General features: G+C 39.7%; 2 protein-coding genes across 5 annotated transcripts in view; one reads left to right on the top strand and one right to left on the bottom strand.

Moving 5' to 3' along the window:
• Window positions 1-4,978, top strand: part of ikbkb (inhibitor of nuclear factor kappa B kinase subunit beta) — an 18,359-nt gene extending 13,381 nt beyond the window's left edge. The window contains exons 12-22 of the mRNA XM_039804315.1: window positions 29-143; window positions 589-712; window positions 821-972; window positions 1,154-1,215; window positions 1,300-1,400; window positions 1,483-1,532; window positions 1,631-1,730; window positions 2,288-2,435; window positions 2,706-2,803; window positions 3,178-3,271; window positions 3,375-4,978. Of these exons, the coding sequence (XP_039660249.1) occupies window positions 29-143; window positions 589-712; window positions 821-972; window positions 1,154-1,215; window positions 1,300-1,400; window positions 1,483-1,532; window positions 1,631-1,730; window positions 2,288-2,435; window positions 2,706-2,803; window positions 3,178-3,271; window positions 3,375-3,434 (1,104 nt within the window). The 3' untranslated portion in view covers window positions 3,435-4,978. The remainder of the gene's footprint in view (window positions 1-28; window positions 144-588; window positions 713-820; window positions 973-1,153; window positions 1,216-1,299; window positions 1,401-1,482; window positions 1,533-1,630; window positions 1,731-2,287; window positions 2,436-2,705; window positions 2,804-3,177; window positions 3,272-3,374) is intronic.
• On the bottom strand, window positions 4,979-15,684 carry vdac3 (voltage-dependent anion channel 3). 4 transcript variants are annotated; one of them, XM_039804321.1, is made up of 11 exons: window positions 15,564-15,684; window positions 11,410-11,526; window positions 9,946-10,017; window positions 9,655-9,704; window positions 9,154-9,156; window positions 8,317-8,469; window positions 8,114-8,166; window positions 7,746-7,973; window positions 7,449-7,599; window positions 6,157-6,214; window positions 4,979-6,050 (listed from the first exon to the last, which is right to left on the bottom strand). In XM_039804321.1, the coding sequence occupies exons 2-11, from the start codon at window positions 11,522-11,524 to the stop codon at window positions 5,959-5,961; spliced, it is 975 nt and encodes a 324-aa protein (XP_039660255.1). In that variant the 5' UTR covers window positions 11,525-11,526; window positions 15,564-15,684; the 3' UTR covers window positions 4,979-5,958. The 4 variants fall into 4 exon arrangements, with proteins under 4 accessions (XP_039660255.1, XP_039660256.1, XP_039660257.1 ...); XM_039804322.1 differs by lacking the exon at window positions 9,154-9,156; XM_039804323.1 differs by lacking the exon at window positions 11,410-11,526.

The raw sequence follows: 15,684 nt of genomic DNA, 5'->3' as shown, positions 1-15,684 counted from the left end.
TTATTATTATTATTATCTGCATCTGTAGGAGATAGATGGGCGACGGACAGACTTGCCTCTGGTCTTCCTGTTTGATCGTTCCTCTTGCAGTTATGAACCTCAGTTTTCTCCTCGCACACTTCCAGAAAACATCCGCTTCGTCCGTGAGTACACAACAATAAGCTAACAAGATTTATTTTTTTAAAATGTCTTCACCTTTTCTGCAAAGCTTTTCTATGTTTAAGCTGCCTTCTTCTCTTTTGTTGATTGCAGTTGAATCTGAAACCATGTCCACCTTTGCTAAATATTTTGGTTAATTGAGTACTCAAGCAATTATGTGGCTCAACTAGGATCTTTTCTTCACTTAGGGTTCCCACAGCATAGTTTTGTAAAGTAAAGAAAATAAAGTCTGTAGCAAACAAAGATTTATAACATTTTGTTTACAAAGATAATCTTCACACGCTTATATGAACCAAAATCTTATTTTCTGCCTGAATTGAAAACCCTGTCTTTTTATAACAATATACAAACTGTAATAAATAAAATTACAATAAGCATTTGTGTGACTGTGTGTCTGTCTTTCTCTCTCGTTCTTTGTCTTTGTCATAGAAACCGACCCTAAACGCCTTCTGACGTACAGCCCTCTGAGGAGGACCTGCGGCCAGGCGTGGCACACCATCCGCTCCCTGAAGGAAGACTGGCAAAGACTGCAGCAGGGGCAGAAAGCTGCCATGTAGGACATACACAAATACACACAGAAACTCCCACGCACAACATACATGTGCATTAACTGTTTGAAAAAAAAAGAAAAGAAAAACATTTATTTTCATCTTTCTTTCAGCATGAGCCTGCTGAGACACAACTCTTCGCTGTCCAAACAGAAGAATGAGATGGTGTCCATGCACCAGAGACTCATGGCCAAGCTGGACTTCTTTACCACGAGCCTCCACATAGATATGGACAAATACCAGGAGCAGACCGCCACCGGGATTGGTACGATGTTACAAAAACACGTTGGTAGATAGAATGAAGTTCACAGTACAGCTGCCAAAACTGCCTTTAATCTGTCCTTTAATCATAATTGTTTATAGCTATATTTTGTGGAAAGTGCACTTGAATGTGAAGAACATTTCAGTTTGCCACCGACTAATGATAGTCTTTTTACATTGTCTAGCGTCAGAGAAACTCCTGGGCGTGTGGAGGGAGATGGAGCAGACTGCTGTCAGCTGTGGTCAGGTAGAGTTGCGTGTGTTTCTGTGTATGTGTGTAGAGTATTCAGTGTGCTTTTAAAAATACTAAAACCCACATGTGGGTGTCTAGGCCAAGGTGAGTGAACTGGAGGAGGAGATGATGCAGCTGCAGCCAGACATAGTGGATGTGCAGAGACAGCCGTGGAGGAGTGGAGAGGCCCTGGACACACTGTAAGTCTGAACCAAACTTCATTGTAAAAAACAACTGCTTTGGGAGCTTTAACCCTGCTCTCTTCCCCTCTTTGTTCCTCAGTGAAGGAAAGGCCATGGAGCTGTTCCGCAAACTCAGAGAGAAACCCAGAGGTTTGGATAGCATGCGTGTGTTCACTTCTTACAAAACACTCGTTACAGTGTTTCCATGTGAAAATAAACCTGGGTTTTCTTTTCCTTCCCTTGCTCAGACCAGAGGTGCCCAGGGGACAGCCAGGAGGTGGTGCGCCTGGTGGTTCAGGCTGTGCAGTTCTACGAGAAGAAGATCAGAGACTTCTACACACACCTCAGGTACTCAAACTCTGAAAACAATTCTCAGATCACATCACAGGGCTCATTTTGCAGTTTTCAAAAGACCAAGCACACCTTTTGAAAAATAACCAAAATAATGTCTTTTGGGGGACTAAGTGAGTCCTGAGCAGCTCTGCCATTGCACTGTGTAACTCTAATTTGGGAATTTGTGTATCTGTATAATGAAGTAAATAAATGAAGTAAGGCATTGCCAGAAATACTTCCGTAATGTGACTGTAATGTGATGGCTAAGTGTAAGGTGACACATTGCAACACTTAATTAAGGGCGTGCAGATATTTATAAGGAAGTGTAAAAATTTACAATATTTTATTAATGAAAGATTTATTTTTAAATTAAGTCATCCTGTCTGCGGTTACTAATGTGTAAAGTCATTAATAAAGTGAAATAAAATAAAATTATGCTGGATGCTCTGAGTACTTCCAGAGCATAGAGGGGATCAAATAATCCATGGGAGGGGACAATCCTGTTCACAACTTCTTTACTTTTTGCACCTCTGTATTGGACCACTATTTTTTTGTGTGTATGTGTTATGCAGTAAAACAGCAGTGTGTCGTCAGCGTGTGATGGAGCTGCTGCCGAAGGTGGAGGGTGTGGTCCAGAAGATGGCTGAGAGCGAACAGGTCCTGATGAGTCTGCAGGAGAAACGACAGAGGGAGCTGTGGAACTTGCTCAAAGTCGCCTGTGTGAGGATACATGAACTGCTTACAGACACACAAACACACACACACACACACACACACACACACCCACACACTCGCCCAGCTCTGCTCTCCCTTTAGGGGGATGTCTGTTGATTGCATATAATTGTATATCATGATATGAGTAGCCAAACATAATAATCATAGAATAGCAGCAGGTATGTAAAAGTTTCACTAAATTCTCAAGCACCACTTCACTTTCAGTATGTTTATATCTGCTGCTACACTCATCAAGCATCATCTTGTCTTGTGCAGAGTAAAGTTCGCAGCCCGGTGAGTGGGAGTCCTGATGGATTACGAACTCCCTCTTCAGTCCCGCCTCTACTGACCCCCAGACACAGCTTACAACAGTTGTGAGTGCACTTACACAATACACACACACACACACACACACACACACACACACACACACACACACACACACACACACAATGTACTTACCGCTCACTGCGGTTTAAAGGACGTTTTCCATTCATGGTCACTTTCGGTGTTATTAAGGAATACAGAAAGTAAACTAAAAAGTATTGGTAGAGTTGTAGACAAAGACACACGTCTTCTTTGTATGACAATCTCCTACAAACTTTGATTTTTGCTTGCACGCACTCCCCACCGCTCTCCATCATTACAATCTTTCAGAGAGGCACAGTTACATTTCCTGTACACTCATAATGTTGATGATAGTTTATCTGTGTAACATCTGCATGAATCACTTTGGGTGTGTCTGCAGTGACGAGTCTCTTGTGGAGGAGAGCAGGACATTTGAGAGTCGACTCCAGAGTTTGCTGCATGACACCATCCAGGAATCAGAGAGCAGTATGGAGGTACATACATGCTCACACTGTCTGGTGTAGTTTATGATCATTTTAATTGTTTTATGTATGTTGTTGTTGTTAATAAGAAACGAAACTCTTTGTTTTGTTCTAGGTGTTGAGGGAATGGACGTGGCTGCAGGGAGGCCAGAATTTCTCCAATGACCTCTCCTAAATTGTATTTGCTTACATATGGTACTCTACTGCCTCTGTGTGGATGGATGTCAAACTACACGAGGATGTGGTAATGGCTGGTCTTTTTAACAATATGAACGGAGTAATAGCTGCTGGCACATATTTGCTTAATGACATTAAGGAAAGGTAAACCTACTCACAACTCCTGTCTGATGTTGTAAAGAAAGAGGCACTAAAGCAAATGTATCTCGGATTAGAATCAGATACATTTATTAAAGCAGGATCTTATTTATTCACCCATTTGTCATTTAAAAAAAACATTAAATATCATTAATAATAATGTTATAATAATAACATTAATATATAAAATTGCACTTCATAATGGAAAGATCAACCATTTCATTGGTATCATTGATTTAATCTGATAATCATAACATACGAACCATTTAGAAAGTCCCAGTCTGACCGTACCTACATACATTCCTGCAGTGTTACAGTATGAGAAGAGGTGTGCAAGCCTCACACTGAATCTGTCATAAAACAGCTGGCAGACATAGAGAGTAAATTTTATCCTCAAATTTATAAGTGAAAGAGAATTCATGAATGTAAATAATGTTTTACCAAAATTGAACAGAAATAATTCTCTGTTTTGAAACTATACATTTTAGTTACATTTATTTCGCCATGTTTGGTGGACTTTTATCAGAAAACTACAGATTATATTTTAAGATTTATGCACATTCATTCAAACGTTAAAAAAGTGTTATATTCTAAAGATATTCCTTGAAATGTGTGTTATGTACCTAAAATGTAAATGTGTATCCATTTATATGTGTTTCTCACTGGACCAATATTTTTCATTGCAAATTTTATATTAGTCAGACAGTCATTGAACAACATGGGTGAAGTTTATAATGGTAAAAAGACTAGTATAAGTGTATGCTGAATGACATCCACTGCTAATAATATGGAGGGTGGACACAAAAAAGGAACACTTGTACCACATGGTGCAGTCCAGTATCCCTGCAATAATTACAAGTGTTGTGAAGCTTGTAATGTTAAATTCATGCTGAGAGAGGTTGAGTTTGTGGCCATAGTCAAAAACAAAACAAGCATATCGTATTTCTCTCTTGGCTTGGTCAAATATGGTGATGAAAACAGATAGTTTATAGTCTAAACAACGATTATGAAACATTTTCTTGTTTTGCTTAAACAATGCAAATGCAAAAATAGTCAAATTGATGTATTGTGGCAAAACTGTGAAAACTGCTACAAAAACACTTTACCTCTATTATATTTAAATGGGTGTTTTCGGGAGATAATCCCAAATATTGGATGTGGTCTTTACTGTGTATAGATCATACAAAGTGATGAGAGGTGTTACATATTGTCGTATCTGTGATATCTTGTCTATGTGTGTACACCTTTAACAATGTCAGAATAACGTTTGACATTTCTATCCAAACTTTCGAAACAAGTTCATTTTGTATCTTGAATACAGTATTTTACTGTACTGTAAATTATGTTTACTTTGCTTGATTTCCATTTCAATAATTCCAACCAAAAAATAAAACATCAAGATCATAGTGTTTAACATTCTTTATTCCATTAATTCAATAAAATCAGTTTGAGGTCCTAACTGTTGACTAGATCTCCTATACAAAGCACAGCACAGATAAAGTGAAATGTAGTGGTAAAGGTTGAACATGTACAGGACACAAAATGAGACAAGACAAAGAGGTGACACAGAGTCTCAAATTACCGTCAGCCCTTTTAACAAACAGGACCTGAAAAATAGACATTTAGGCAACTGAGGGTTCACAGTATAACTGTGTTACTGAGGTCTAATGCTGAAATTAAAGTCCACTCACTCTGAGAAGGATCAGCCACTCTGTCTTTTTTCTGCTTAATTCTCTCCAGCTTTTATTGCATCTGTTTACAGTCACTGTACTTGTCAATGGGACAATGAAAAGTCAAAAAAACTCCTTCTAGCCTTGAAAAACAAAAAAATACCAAAACAAGCATCCTCTATTAATCTTATAATGTCTTAAACCCAGAGTATATCTGAACAAAAAAAAACAAGCTGACCAGACAGTCAAAATAAGAAGGTGCTTCAAATCTTTTTTTCAGGAAGAAAACCGATTGTTTAAGACACAAATGCTCTGTTGGAAGTGCACTTTGTCTGGTCAAACTGGTCGTAAGCAGCAAATGTTTTGGAGAACAGGGCTTTTGCATGAATTACCTGTTGACAAGTCTGTTGTATTCTGATAATATCTGCTCAAAGGTTGGTTGTGGGAGTTGTAAATAATGTAAAATTTAAAAGTAACCAACACAAGAAATTTCTTGACTCTTTTAAAACTACAGTGCCAGAGGTCTTGGAGGCTGCTCTGGGTTTCAGGGATAAGGCCAACGAATGTGTGTATGCGTGTGCATATGTGTGTAGGACTCAGAGGGAAGATGTGTTTGTGTCGCTGGGTCGACCTTAACCGTGTTCTCACATTTGGGCTCTTTATTCTTCTCTTGTGTTGCTCTTCTCTCTTCTTGTCTGTCCTCTTGCTGAATCTTTACGCTTCCAGCTCGAAACCCAAGCCGACTTTGTGTCCGCCGCCGTTCATGTTCTTCCCGTCAATCAACCCAGAGAGGGTGAGCTTCACTCCTGCAGGAAAGAGGGTAAGATTATGTAGCCATGCCTATGGACCTTGGACTGTTGTTATAGAAAAGATTAAAAACAAAAAGAAAAAAATAATAGACAATCAGCTAACCTGGCCTGAGGGTTTGCGTGTATCCAACTCCAACGAGGCAGGCATTGTTAACTTTGGTCTGTGTGAGAAGAAACAAAACATCATGGACTGGTGAGATACTCATGAACACAGCATTAAGAGAGTGAAAAGATGGGCTCTGGGATGCAGTTACATAATGTATATCATACATATGGATACATCAGCCTAAAGGTCAACAACTGAGAAAATTATGGCTTAAAAAAGAATTTCAGTTATGCAGATGAGTAAGTATTTTTTTTTTACTGACCACGCTAGCGGCTCTAGGGATAGCAATGTTGGCCTGTTGATCCATCAGCCCACCACTTTGGTGCAGACTGAAATATCTCAACAACTATTGGATGGATGGACAGACATTAACTGTCTCCAGAGAATGAAATCTACGGACTTTGTGGATCCTCTGACTTTTCCTTTAGATCCAACAGCAGGCATGTTTGGGTTTTAGTGAGATATCTTGACAACTATTGGATGTATTTTCATGATACTTGGTACAAACATTCATGTCCCCCTCAGGATGAATTGTAATGACTTTGAGACCCTGTGTTTCCATTCACGGGAATTATCAGGTAAAAATGTCACTATCTCAAATACTTTAGTTAATCACCAAATAACTGCAAAGCTAATAACATACTCACCAACCTCAGCTGTTCTTTGTGTTTATTGCCAATTAGAAAATGTTAACATGCTAACACACTAAACTAAGATGGTAAACAGTAAACAAATATACCTGCTTAACATCAGCATGTTAACATTGTCACTGTGTGCATTAGGGCTGTGCTCGATTGAAGAAATTCTTAGTCGACTAACACTCATTCAATTGTATCGACTAATCGATTAGTTGATTTAATCGACAGATCTGTAAATCTGAGTTTCTCCGCAAGGAGTCATGCAAAAGGACCACTTTAATTCTTGTGTTTACCAGAGATGTGCTCGTATTTTTCTTGGAAGTAAGTCATTCAGCATGAAAAAAGCATAAAACATGACTAATCGACTAAAGAAATCTAAGTTGACTAAGACCAAAATGACCGATTAGTCGACTAATCTGCTAAGAGGGAGCAGCCCTAGTGTGCATTAAGCTCAAAGTATAAGTCTCACAGTGATGCTAGCGTGGCTGTCGACTCTTAGTCTTGTGAAATCTTTTTCTAGGATTTTTCCCTGTTTTCTCCCAAATTGGAATATATAATTCTTTATGCACTGCAGCCATTGTCACTGCTAACCCTAGTGATGAGAGTTTATCATTTTAAATGTGTCCAGGATGTTTTGAAGTCAGTTCTTACAGACAGGGAGGCATCCTTATCCAGCTGGTATTTGGCTCCAATTCCAAAGCTTGTGTTGTTGCTGCCAGCTGTCCAGGCCAGGTGGACTGCCGTCTCTAAGTTGCTGTTCACCTTTTGGTAAATGGAGCCACCGAACTCTGTGCCGTCATTTCTGAAATACAAAACACAGATAATAATGGTTGAGATTAGCAGGAGTGCATATTAGTCTGAACTTCATGATCGGATCGCTCGTTGATGCCCATATCTAATGTATCCCTTCCACTTCCTGCCTCTCTTTACTGTGATGTAGTGACTCACACGTTGGTGTGAAGCTGGAAGTCACCGGCCTTGTATCCAAGGGCGAAGTTGTTCTGGGTCAGTTTAGATTTGGCTGTGTCAAAAGCCAACTGGTAACCCGCCAGCCAGCCCTCGTAGCCCAGCACAGCAGCTCCGTGGAGAGTGGGACCGGACATGTCGAAGTCCAGGTCACAGCCAACATTTACAAACTCACATTTGTAGCCGGACTTCAGTTTGGCGCTCTTCTTGCTACAGAAGGAATAACAAGGAAAGAAAAGGGGGGCAGTCATTAAGATAGTGGTAATATATTTATACTATACATCTGTATTGATTGACTAATGTATTCACTGTATATATAAACTACTTAGCATGAACAGGATTGTTCTTACCCAGTGTTGGGCACAAATGACGCATCCAAACCGAGCTTCAGGCCTTTAGCCAGCTACAGACAGATAAATAGACAACAGACCATGAGCTAATATTCAATCTGAAAGTGATGTTGGAACACTTTTAATAGGCTAGTAAAGTAAAATCCTGTCATATATTCTTTAAGTACTTAAAAAGACTAATATTTGTGTTTGTTTGACTCCACCTGGTCCTCCATGGTGATTTCTGTGGTGAGAGTGTTGTCTGTGTTCCATTTCTGGTTGAAGTTGAGGCCCAGCTCATTCAATTTGTACTTGGTCTCCAGGTGGCCTCCTGACTTTCCTGTGTCAGTGTTGTTGGAGCCGGAGGTGGCAAACTCCTGAAGGACAAACAGGGATGAAATGATGAAGGGGTGGGCGGGGGGGTGAAAAATGAGGTGGGAAGGGAAGCAGAACCGCACATTGCCATGTTAGATCTTAAAGCTATAGTGCGTAGTTTCTGCCGCCCCCATGAGGAATTCTAAGTAATGACAACAAAACTGTTGGCGCGTCCACATGATACAAGCCCTCTGTGACCGCGCTGGTAGTCTTACTTAGCTTTGTAGCAACTCATTTGGCAATGGCTTGAATGGAACGGACGTTCATTAATATCAAAAAGTTCCGCACTAAAGCTTTAACTACAGAAACTAGGGCAGAAGGGGAGAGAAAGCATAAAAGAAAAAAAAAAGAAGAAACAAAGTCGAAGGGAAACAAGTATTGCTTCTCTGCTTTTTTCTGCTGTATGGCCGGTCATTTAAAAGAAAAACACCTTTTAAGATGGAGAAATGAGTTGGGAAATATAGGCAGGACTGTGAGGAAGAGGTTGGTTGTGAGTGTATTTGAGGATTAGTGTTGTTATGGCTGCGGCATTTGGGGTAAGGTTGTCGCTTAGACGAGCTACGGCTGCAAAGAAACACTTAGCAAAAAGCCTGCACGCATGGTCTGTACACAAACATAACTGGTATCACTGGCTTACCCTGCAGTGCACCTGTTTAATCATTACTTATGCACACACACTCTCTTACCATCTGACAGGCGCATCCAAGGAAGAAGCAGAAAAAGGAGAAAAGAGAAGGTTAGAGAGAACCACACAGAGTTTACATGCTCACTGGAAAAATGAAGACAGAGACAGAACGCAGAAACCTGTGAGTTTAGACATGGAGGGAATACATTTACGATGTTGATTTTAGTGAGGTTTGAGTTTTGTGGCATGTGGGAAACTGTATCCAAGTGATCATTATGGTTTTACCATGGCAAAAGGTGTATAGCAACACAGACACATAAAATGTCTGGAGTTAACTGAAATACATCACTTGTTTCCCATTAGAAAAAAACATGCTTGAGTGAAAAGTGTAAGGTGTTAACTTGTCAGGCGGACAGAGTTAATCTGCTGACTGTGTAGGTTAAACTAAGTACATGTCAGGCAGCAAACACACTCGGACATGAAGTGCTGCAAGGCAATCAGTCCGCCAGAGCGCTGAGAGAGAGGCCTAAACACAAATTACAAAGACGTCAGTAGTACTTACAACACCACTCTGGGACTTGGTCTTAACATCCAGCTTTAGAATTCCATATCCTGGGAAAAAAAAATAAGGAAATTGGGGAAATAAAAATAAAAAAAATAACCTTGTACTACACAGCATGGCTCTGAAACAGCTGCAGCAAAATAAACAGTGTGCAATCAAAGTGACATAGGGCAAACAAAATATTCTGTCATTTCTGTCCTGTTTCAGCAAAGCTTCATCCAAAACTGTTTCAAATAACAACAACATCATATCAACATCATATGTATATATTAAGAGAATTTGTTGAGTTACCAAAGCCCTTGTTGAAGATGTCTTTGGCAGATTTCCCCAAGTCTGAGTATGAAGGAGGGACGGCCATTGTGCCTGAGGAAACAGACATGCACATTATAATAAAACGCACATACACACTTTATTGCATAAATCCATCTAAATGCATAATTAAAGGGATACTCCAGCAATTGAATAATAAGCTTCCATAAAGTTGGTGGCCCTAGCATGTAGCATTGTAATTTCCCTTGCGGGATTAATAAAGTATAAAATATTATTATCATGGGCCACGCTCCAAAAATTCTGGAATCTGCATTTCCCATAATGCAACTCGAGAGTGTCTTTCATTCTGAACCTAGTACACACCCACATCTTACATACTCCTCCAAATTGGTGGAATGCCCTTAAAATCAAAATGCTAGAACAGATGCTACAACTACGAGCTGAATACATCTTGCAAACGCATGGAGCTCTGCACTTTTGAGGAAAATAAGCAATGCAACTCAGAAAGCACTTCTGAAGGCATAAACACATGTAAAGTGCTGTATTTGCTCACGCACAAAGCATGACAGATAGCGTTTTCTAGCAAATATTTACTGGCAAACAATCATCAGGGAGACCCTCACCATCTGGAGGGGGCCTGTCTAGGTGAAATCCAGCGTCTCTCCCCCCTCTCCATCTTCCATGTTAACCCTATTGATTGCATGGCAGCAGTCCATTAGCAAGAAACGGATGTTGTTAAACTAATGTGACTGATTCTCTGGGAGGAAGAGACCCGAAATGTACAGGAGCAAATATTTTAAATTATCACACAGCCATCCAACAGACATTCGTCTGCAACACTTACTCCCATCTTTCAACACAACCCCATTATATGGGAATATGCTGTGCTTGTGAAGAAAAAGAGATTTAATATATATGATGTAACGAAACACTATGCAAGCCAATGCCGTAGAGCTAACCTAAGCAGTAGCAGGTTTGGTAAGTCAGCAACTATGAGTCCTGCACACACCACTGCACTGCATCGGGCTTCAGACAGTCATCAGGGTCCCCTGGCTCGGTGTGCAGTGCACATGTGTGCGTTTGCGTATGTGCACAAGACATTTTTGACAAGTAGACTTTGCAGAAGCATTTAGAGTATCTTGCACTCACTTATTACCTACAGCTGGTTTAATGTTTTACTAGTGATTCACATTCCTTTCTGTGCTTTTGTCCTGCTGCTCCCTTCACTATTTATCTCCCCACTTCTTTTCTACAGAAGATGGGAGACTTTGCTTTGGATAATGCGCCCTCTATAAGCTAATGAATCAATGATTGAGCCTGTGCAGAAAATCTAAATGCTGTCACTGCAATCAAACACAGTAGAACTGACAAAGGATAAAAGATGAAAATTGAACAGATATGCAAGTCTGGCCTCACAAGCTGAATGTCACTGCAGCCAATGCTCAATCCAGGGATCTTTTTTCTACACACACACCCCCAACTCACCATGTCCCTTAGGTGCGTGGTGCTGACATGTCACACAGTGGCCTTTGTTGTCTGCCTTTTCGCCTTTTCCTGTCTTGTCCTGCTGCACCTCACACCCCACTCCTTTCTCTGCCATGTCTTTTCAGAGGAAGGAAGTGCAAGGAGGGACAATAGAAAAATTTGGCAAGTAGTCTGGCACTGTTTTGACAGCAACGGTGCACAATATGTGGATTTGTCTGCAGCTGCTGTGAATATTAGCATGCTTCTTTAGCATTCAGTCAGAGCTCAGAGGTCTCCATTATATGCAGCTAACTGGCCAACTATTGCATAACATTTTACTGTATGTGCACAGGCTAGCAGATGATGAACGCATGTACTTTGTGCACAGGATGTGAACATGATAAGGCCTACGTACAGCCCCTGTATGGCACTATTTTTTATCAGACAAAGAATACCGATTAGCTGCATGAAGGGTACAAAACGATGATCTGGTGAAATATGCCGTTTACAAGGGCACAGAAAACACAGCACATCATACAAGTAAGCGTCTGTCCACAAGTATTACATCAACAGCATGTTAAAGCAGCTGTGATGCAACCAATATACAGTCTATGGATGCAACTTGGTTTCACAATGTCCTTTACTTCTCACATGTCACCTATAGGCAAGATGAGCATAAATGTACAGTAATCTCAGTAATCTCTCCAAATGTGTCTTTTCCACAGTCAGAGGTGGTGTAGTCCTCTAAGCCCTGGCAAACTTGTTTCAAATCAAATATTTCTTCATATAGGGGTTAAAATATGCAATAACGATGTTGGATATCACAATAATAAACAAAACATACTAAAGTGTACTCATATTAAAGTGTACTCAAGTGTACTCATAGCATGCATTTCTGCTGCTTTCAATATTCTGCTAAAATACAACAAATTGCTTATTGAGTGAAAAAAAACAAAAAGGAAATTATTTTTAAACATTTTTTTTTAACAAATTGAACTAAACTGAACACAAAAGGCACCATTAAAAAAAATTACAATTTAAAGAGCAGTTTTCTACTGATACTCTTTTTCAATTAACTCAAAAAATACCTTAACCCTTGGGCACAGTAGCAATAAACACATCTACAAATCATCACATTTTAAGATAAGCTTGTTAGCAAAAAGTTGCTCATTTACACATTCAGCAGTTACCATTAGTCACCTTTTTCTAACTAAATAAGCCCCACCCACTTCAAACCAGACCAACAAAGACCAGAAATACAGAAATCTCCAACGTGAAATAACTGAATCTGATCAAACTTTGTGGTCTTGTAAGACCCCTTCACTTGTAGTAAGAAACTGATTGAGAAAATATTTTTCAGGGCCTTTAAGATCGCCATCTTTCTCACACACAAACACTGGACCATAAATCACAGTATGTGTAATGAATCCTGTCTGTCTCTGCTATCTCAGCGTTGCTCTTCATTTCTCAAACGGTAAGCAAATGTGTGCCAGCTGACCTGCTGAGCACGTGTAAGTCCTGGACTGTCTTTGTCATTTCACCCAACAGACTCTGCAACCCCTCACCTCCTCCACTACGCAGTCCATTTTTTACCCTTTCCCTTCTGGCCATCATCCATCAGTCTCAACACGCAGCTCTAAATTTAGCCCAGGTGAACCTAACACTACAACACATGTGACTAGGGTTTCAGCATGTGTCCTCCTCCAGGTTCAGCCTATTAAAATCTCTACGGAAACAGATTCATTTGTCTGCATACTCCACACTGTATTTATATACAAACACACTCCAGCTACCCGTCTTAACACTTTCATATACTGCAACGAAATGACAACCTTGACTGAGCTCAAAGGTCAAAATGACACCCATAAACAACAGTGGTATATGGAGGGAAAACTGCTTCAACACAAACAGCAAGATGGTGGTTGTGATAATGTCAACAATCAAAATCAAACACAGACAATATCTTTAAAACAGTACAAAGTCTGTATTTTGCCAATTAGCTATTTTTACATGTTGGTCTTACGTGGATAACACTGTTTTATGTGCTTGTAGTAATTTAGTCTTGAGAGATTTTCGTGTACAGAAAAAGCAGTTTGATTGTGACACACATACCATTTTGTGACATATTTAGACCTCATATATTAGACACGTACTCTTAAAAATTGGGATATATACAATTTGTTGGTTAGAATTATTACCAGATGACTGATTGGAGAGCTGTTTGTCCTCTCACAGAGCACTAGTGTGTTACATCAACTCTGATTGATATAAACAGATGGTTACTCTTGATTCTGACTACCTATGATTATATAATTATTGAGAAATCTCTTGAAAAGTATAATGTCAAACAGCAAACTGATGTATCAATTAATGGGTCAAACGTAAGTGTTCAATTTGTGTTGATGGGAGAAAAACCACTTCTTATATTTGTAAAGGTGAAGCCAGTGTGTTGGATGTTTTTATTTATTGTAAATTGGTTATTGATTATTCAACTGTCTTACTATTTAAAAGACACATCATTTTAGCAATAGTTTTGACATTTATTCAATTGTTGAATAACAGCAAGAATTTAGCAGTTTAATATGAAAAACCCCTTGCTAATGACCAGATACTGAACAAAAAAACTATAAACAGGCAGTTACCCAACACTGGCCAACTTTTCAGATAAGGTCAAACCAAGGCAAGTGTGTGTGGCATTAATGGTAGGAATGTGTGGGTGTGAGATAAGGTCAAATGCAGTCATGTTACACTAAGACAATTTATAGCTTGAATGTAAAGAGCATGAGGTAGTGAGGAATGTGTTCTATAGTGTGATGTGTTCAGGATCCAGGGGGTTTCAATGTGTTTAATGACAACAGTTAAGACTGATGTGTGTAAGCACCTGTTTACCAGTGCGATTGGGTCTTGTAATTAGGGCTGGGCAATATATCAATATCGATAAATGAGGCTAGATATCATCTTAATTTTGGATATCGTAATATTGCAATATGACACAATACAAGTGTGGTTTTAAGGCTGAATTACAGTAAAGTGATGTAATTTTCTGTTGTTGTACTAGCTGTTCTATTATTTGCCTTTACCCACTTAGTCATTATCCACATTACTGATGATTGTTTATCAAAAATATCATTGTGTAAATATTTTGTGAAAGCACCAATTGTCAACTTTACAATATTGCCACAATACCGATTTCGATGTATTCGGTCAAAAATATGATGATGTTAGATTTTCTCCATATCGCCCAGCTCTACTTGTATGTAATGCTCACTGCAGCATCCTGTATTGTTAATAATTAGTGTTGTTCAGCTCTAAGACAGTCTGGCACAGCTCTGATTTCAGAACTTTGTAGAGTGACGCTCCAAAAAAGCTAATGAATTTCCACAATGATCGAATAGTGTTAAACTCTCAATGATTCCTCCAAGCCAAGCATGTTGTTTATTTTGCCTAATAAATAACCTGTCGTTCACTATCACTCTGTGTCGAATAAGTAATTACATAGACAGGAGCGTGCGTGGCTGTTGCCAAACGATAACGTCCCTTGTCATGTTATTGATCATGGACCTTGTGCTTCTAGACAAAAACAGTCAGATAAGACGTTTAAGCAAGATATATGGCATCACGTCGACTTGTCCATAAGTGGACGAGTAGGCTATTTTAATTTGCCAGATGCGTCCACTTCATGGTTTCCATTGTTCGTGCGTCCATAAGATGTCTGTTATCTCGCCGGAGGGGTAGGCTACCATGGTACCATCACTGCAACAGCTAACTTTTCCAAACATTTTTTTTTTTCAGCTGTCACATTTTTTGATGTTGCACCGCAATGGTAAAATATGCTACTTCATAACATACAGAGAATATGACCCCCCTCGTTTCCCCTGTCATCATCATATTTTGAGAATACATTTTAGTAAGTAAAACTCCCTTTGTAGGGATTAGTTTCAGGTGGTTTACAGATTACACCAATGGCAAATACAGGCCTGAACTGGCATTAAAACCCTGGCATACCCGCTGCTGCTGCTGCTGCTGCTGCTGTTGCTACACACCCCTTATGTGTGACTCATATCTGACTGACATTCAAGCGACAATTGTCAACAGCTAATTCGTCATGCAAATAAACCGACATGAGACAATAAGTTTTGTAAAATAATAATTCGCTAATGTGAGTTATTTCTTACCTTTGTTTATGGGGCGGAGCTTGCAGAGTTTAACGACGCTGTTCGCTGCAGCGAGGCACAGTGAAGGAGAAAGCAGAGACAAACACACTGGGCATGCGCGAGTCAGACCTCCGGCCGAGGG

Source organism: Perca fluviatilis, chromosome 6 (genome assembly GCF_010015445.1).
Source record: "Perca fluviatilis chromosome 6, GENO_Pfluv_1.0, whole genome shotgun sequence".
NCBI classification, from domain to species: domain Eukaryota; kingdom Metazoa; phylum Chordata; class Actinopteri; order Perciformes; family Percidae; genus Perca; species Perca fluviatilis.
Note: the sequence above shows the minus strand (reverse complement) of the source record. Positions and strands in the feature narration are given on the sequence as shown.

Excerpts from the sequence above, each read along its gene's own strand:
- vdac3 (XM_039804321.1), bottom strand. The coding sequence starts at position 11,524 with ATGGCAGAGAAAGGAGTGGGGTGTGAGGTGCAGCAGGACAAGACAGGA. Across the intron at positions 7,974-8,113 it reads TCATTTGTGCCCAACACTGG|CAAGAAGAGCGCCAAACTGA; the intron begins GTAAGAACAATC and ends TTCCTTCTGTAG. Across the intron at positions 6,051-6,156 it reads CACGCAAACCCTCAGGCCAG|GAGTGAAGCTCACCCTCTCT; the intron begins GTTAGCTGATTG and ends TCTTTCCTGCAG.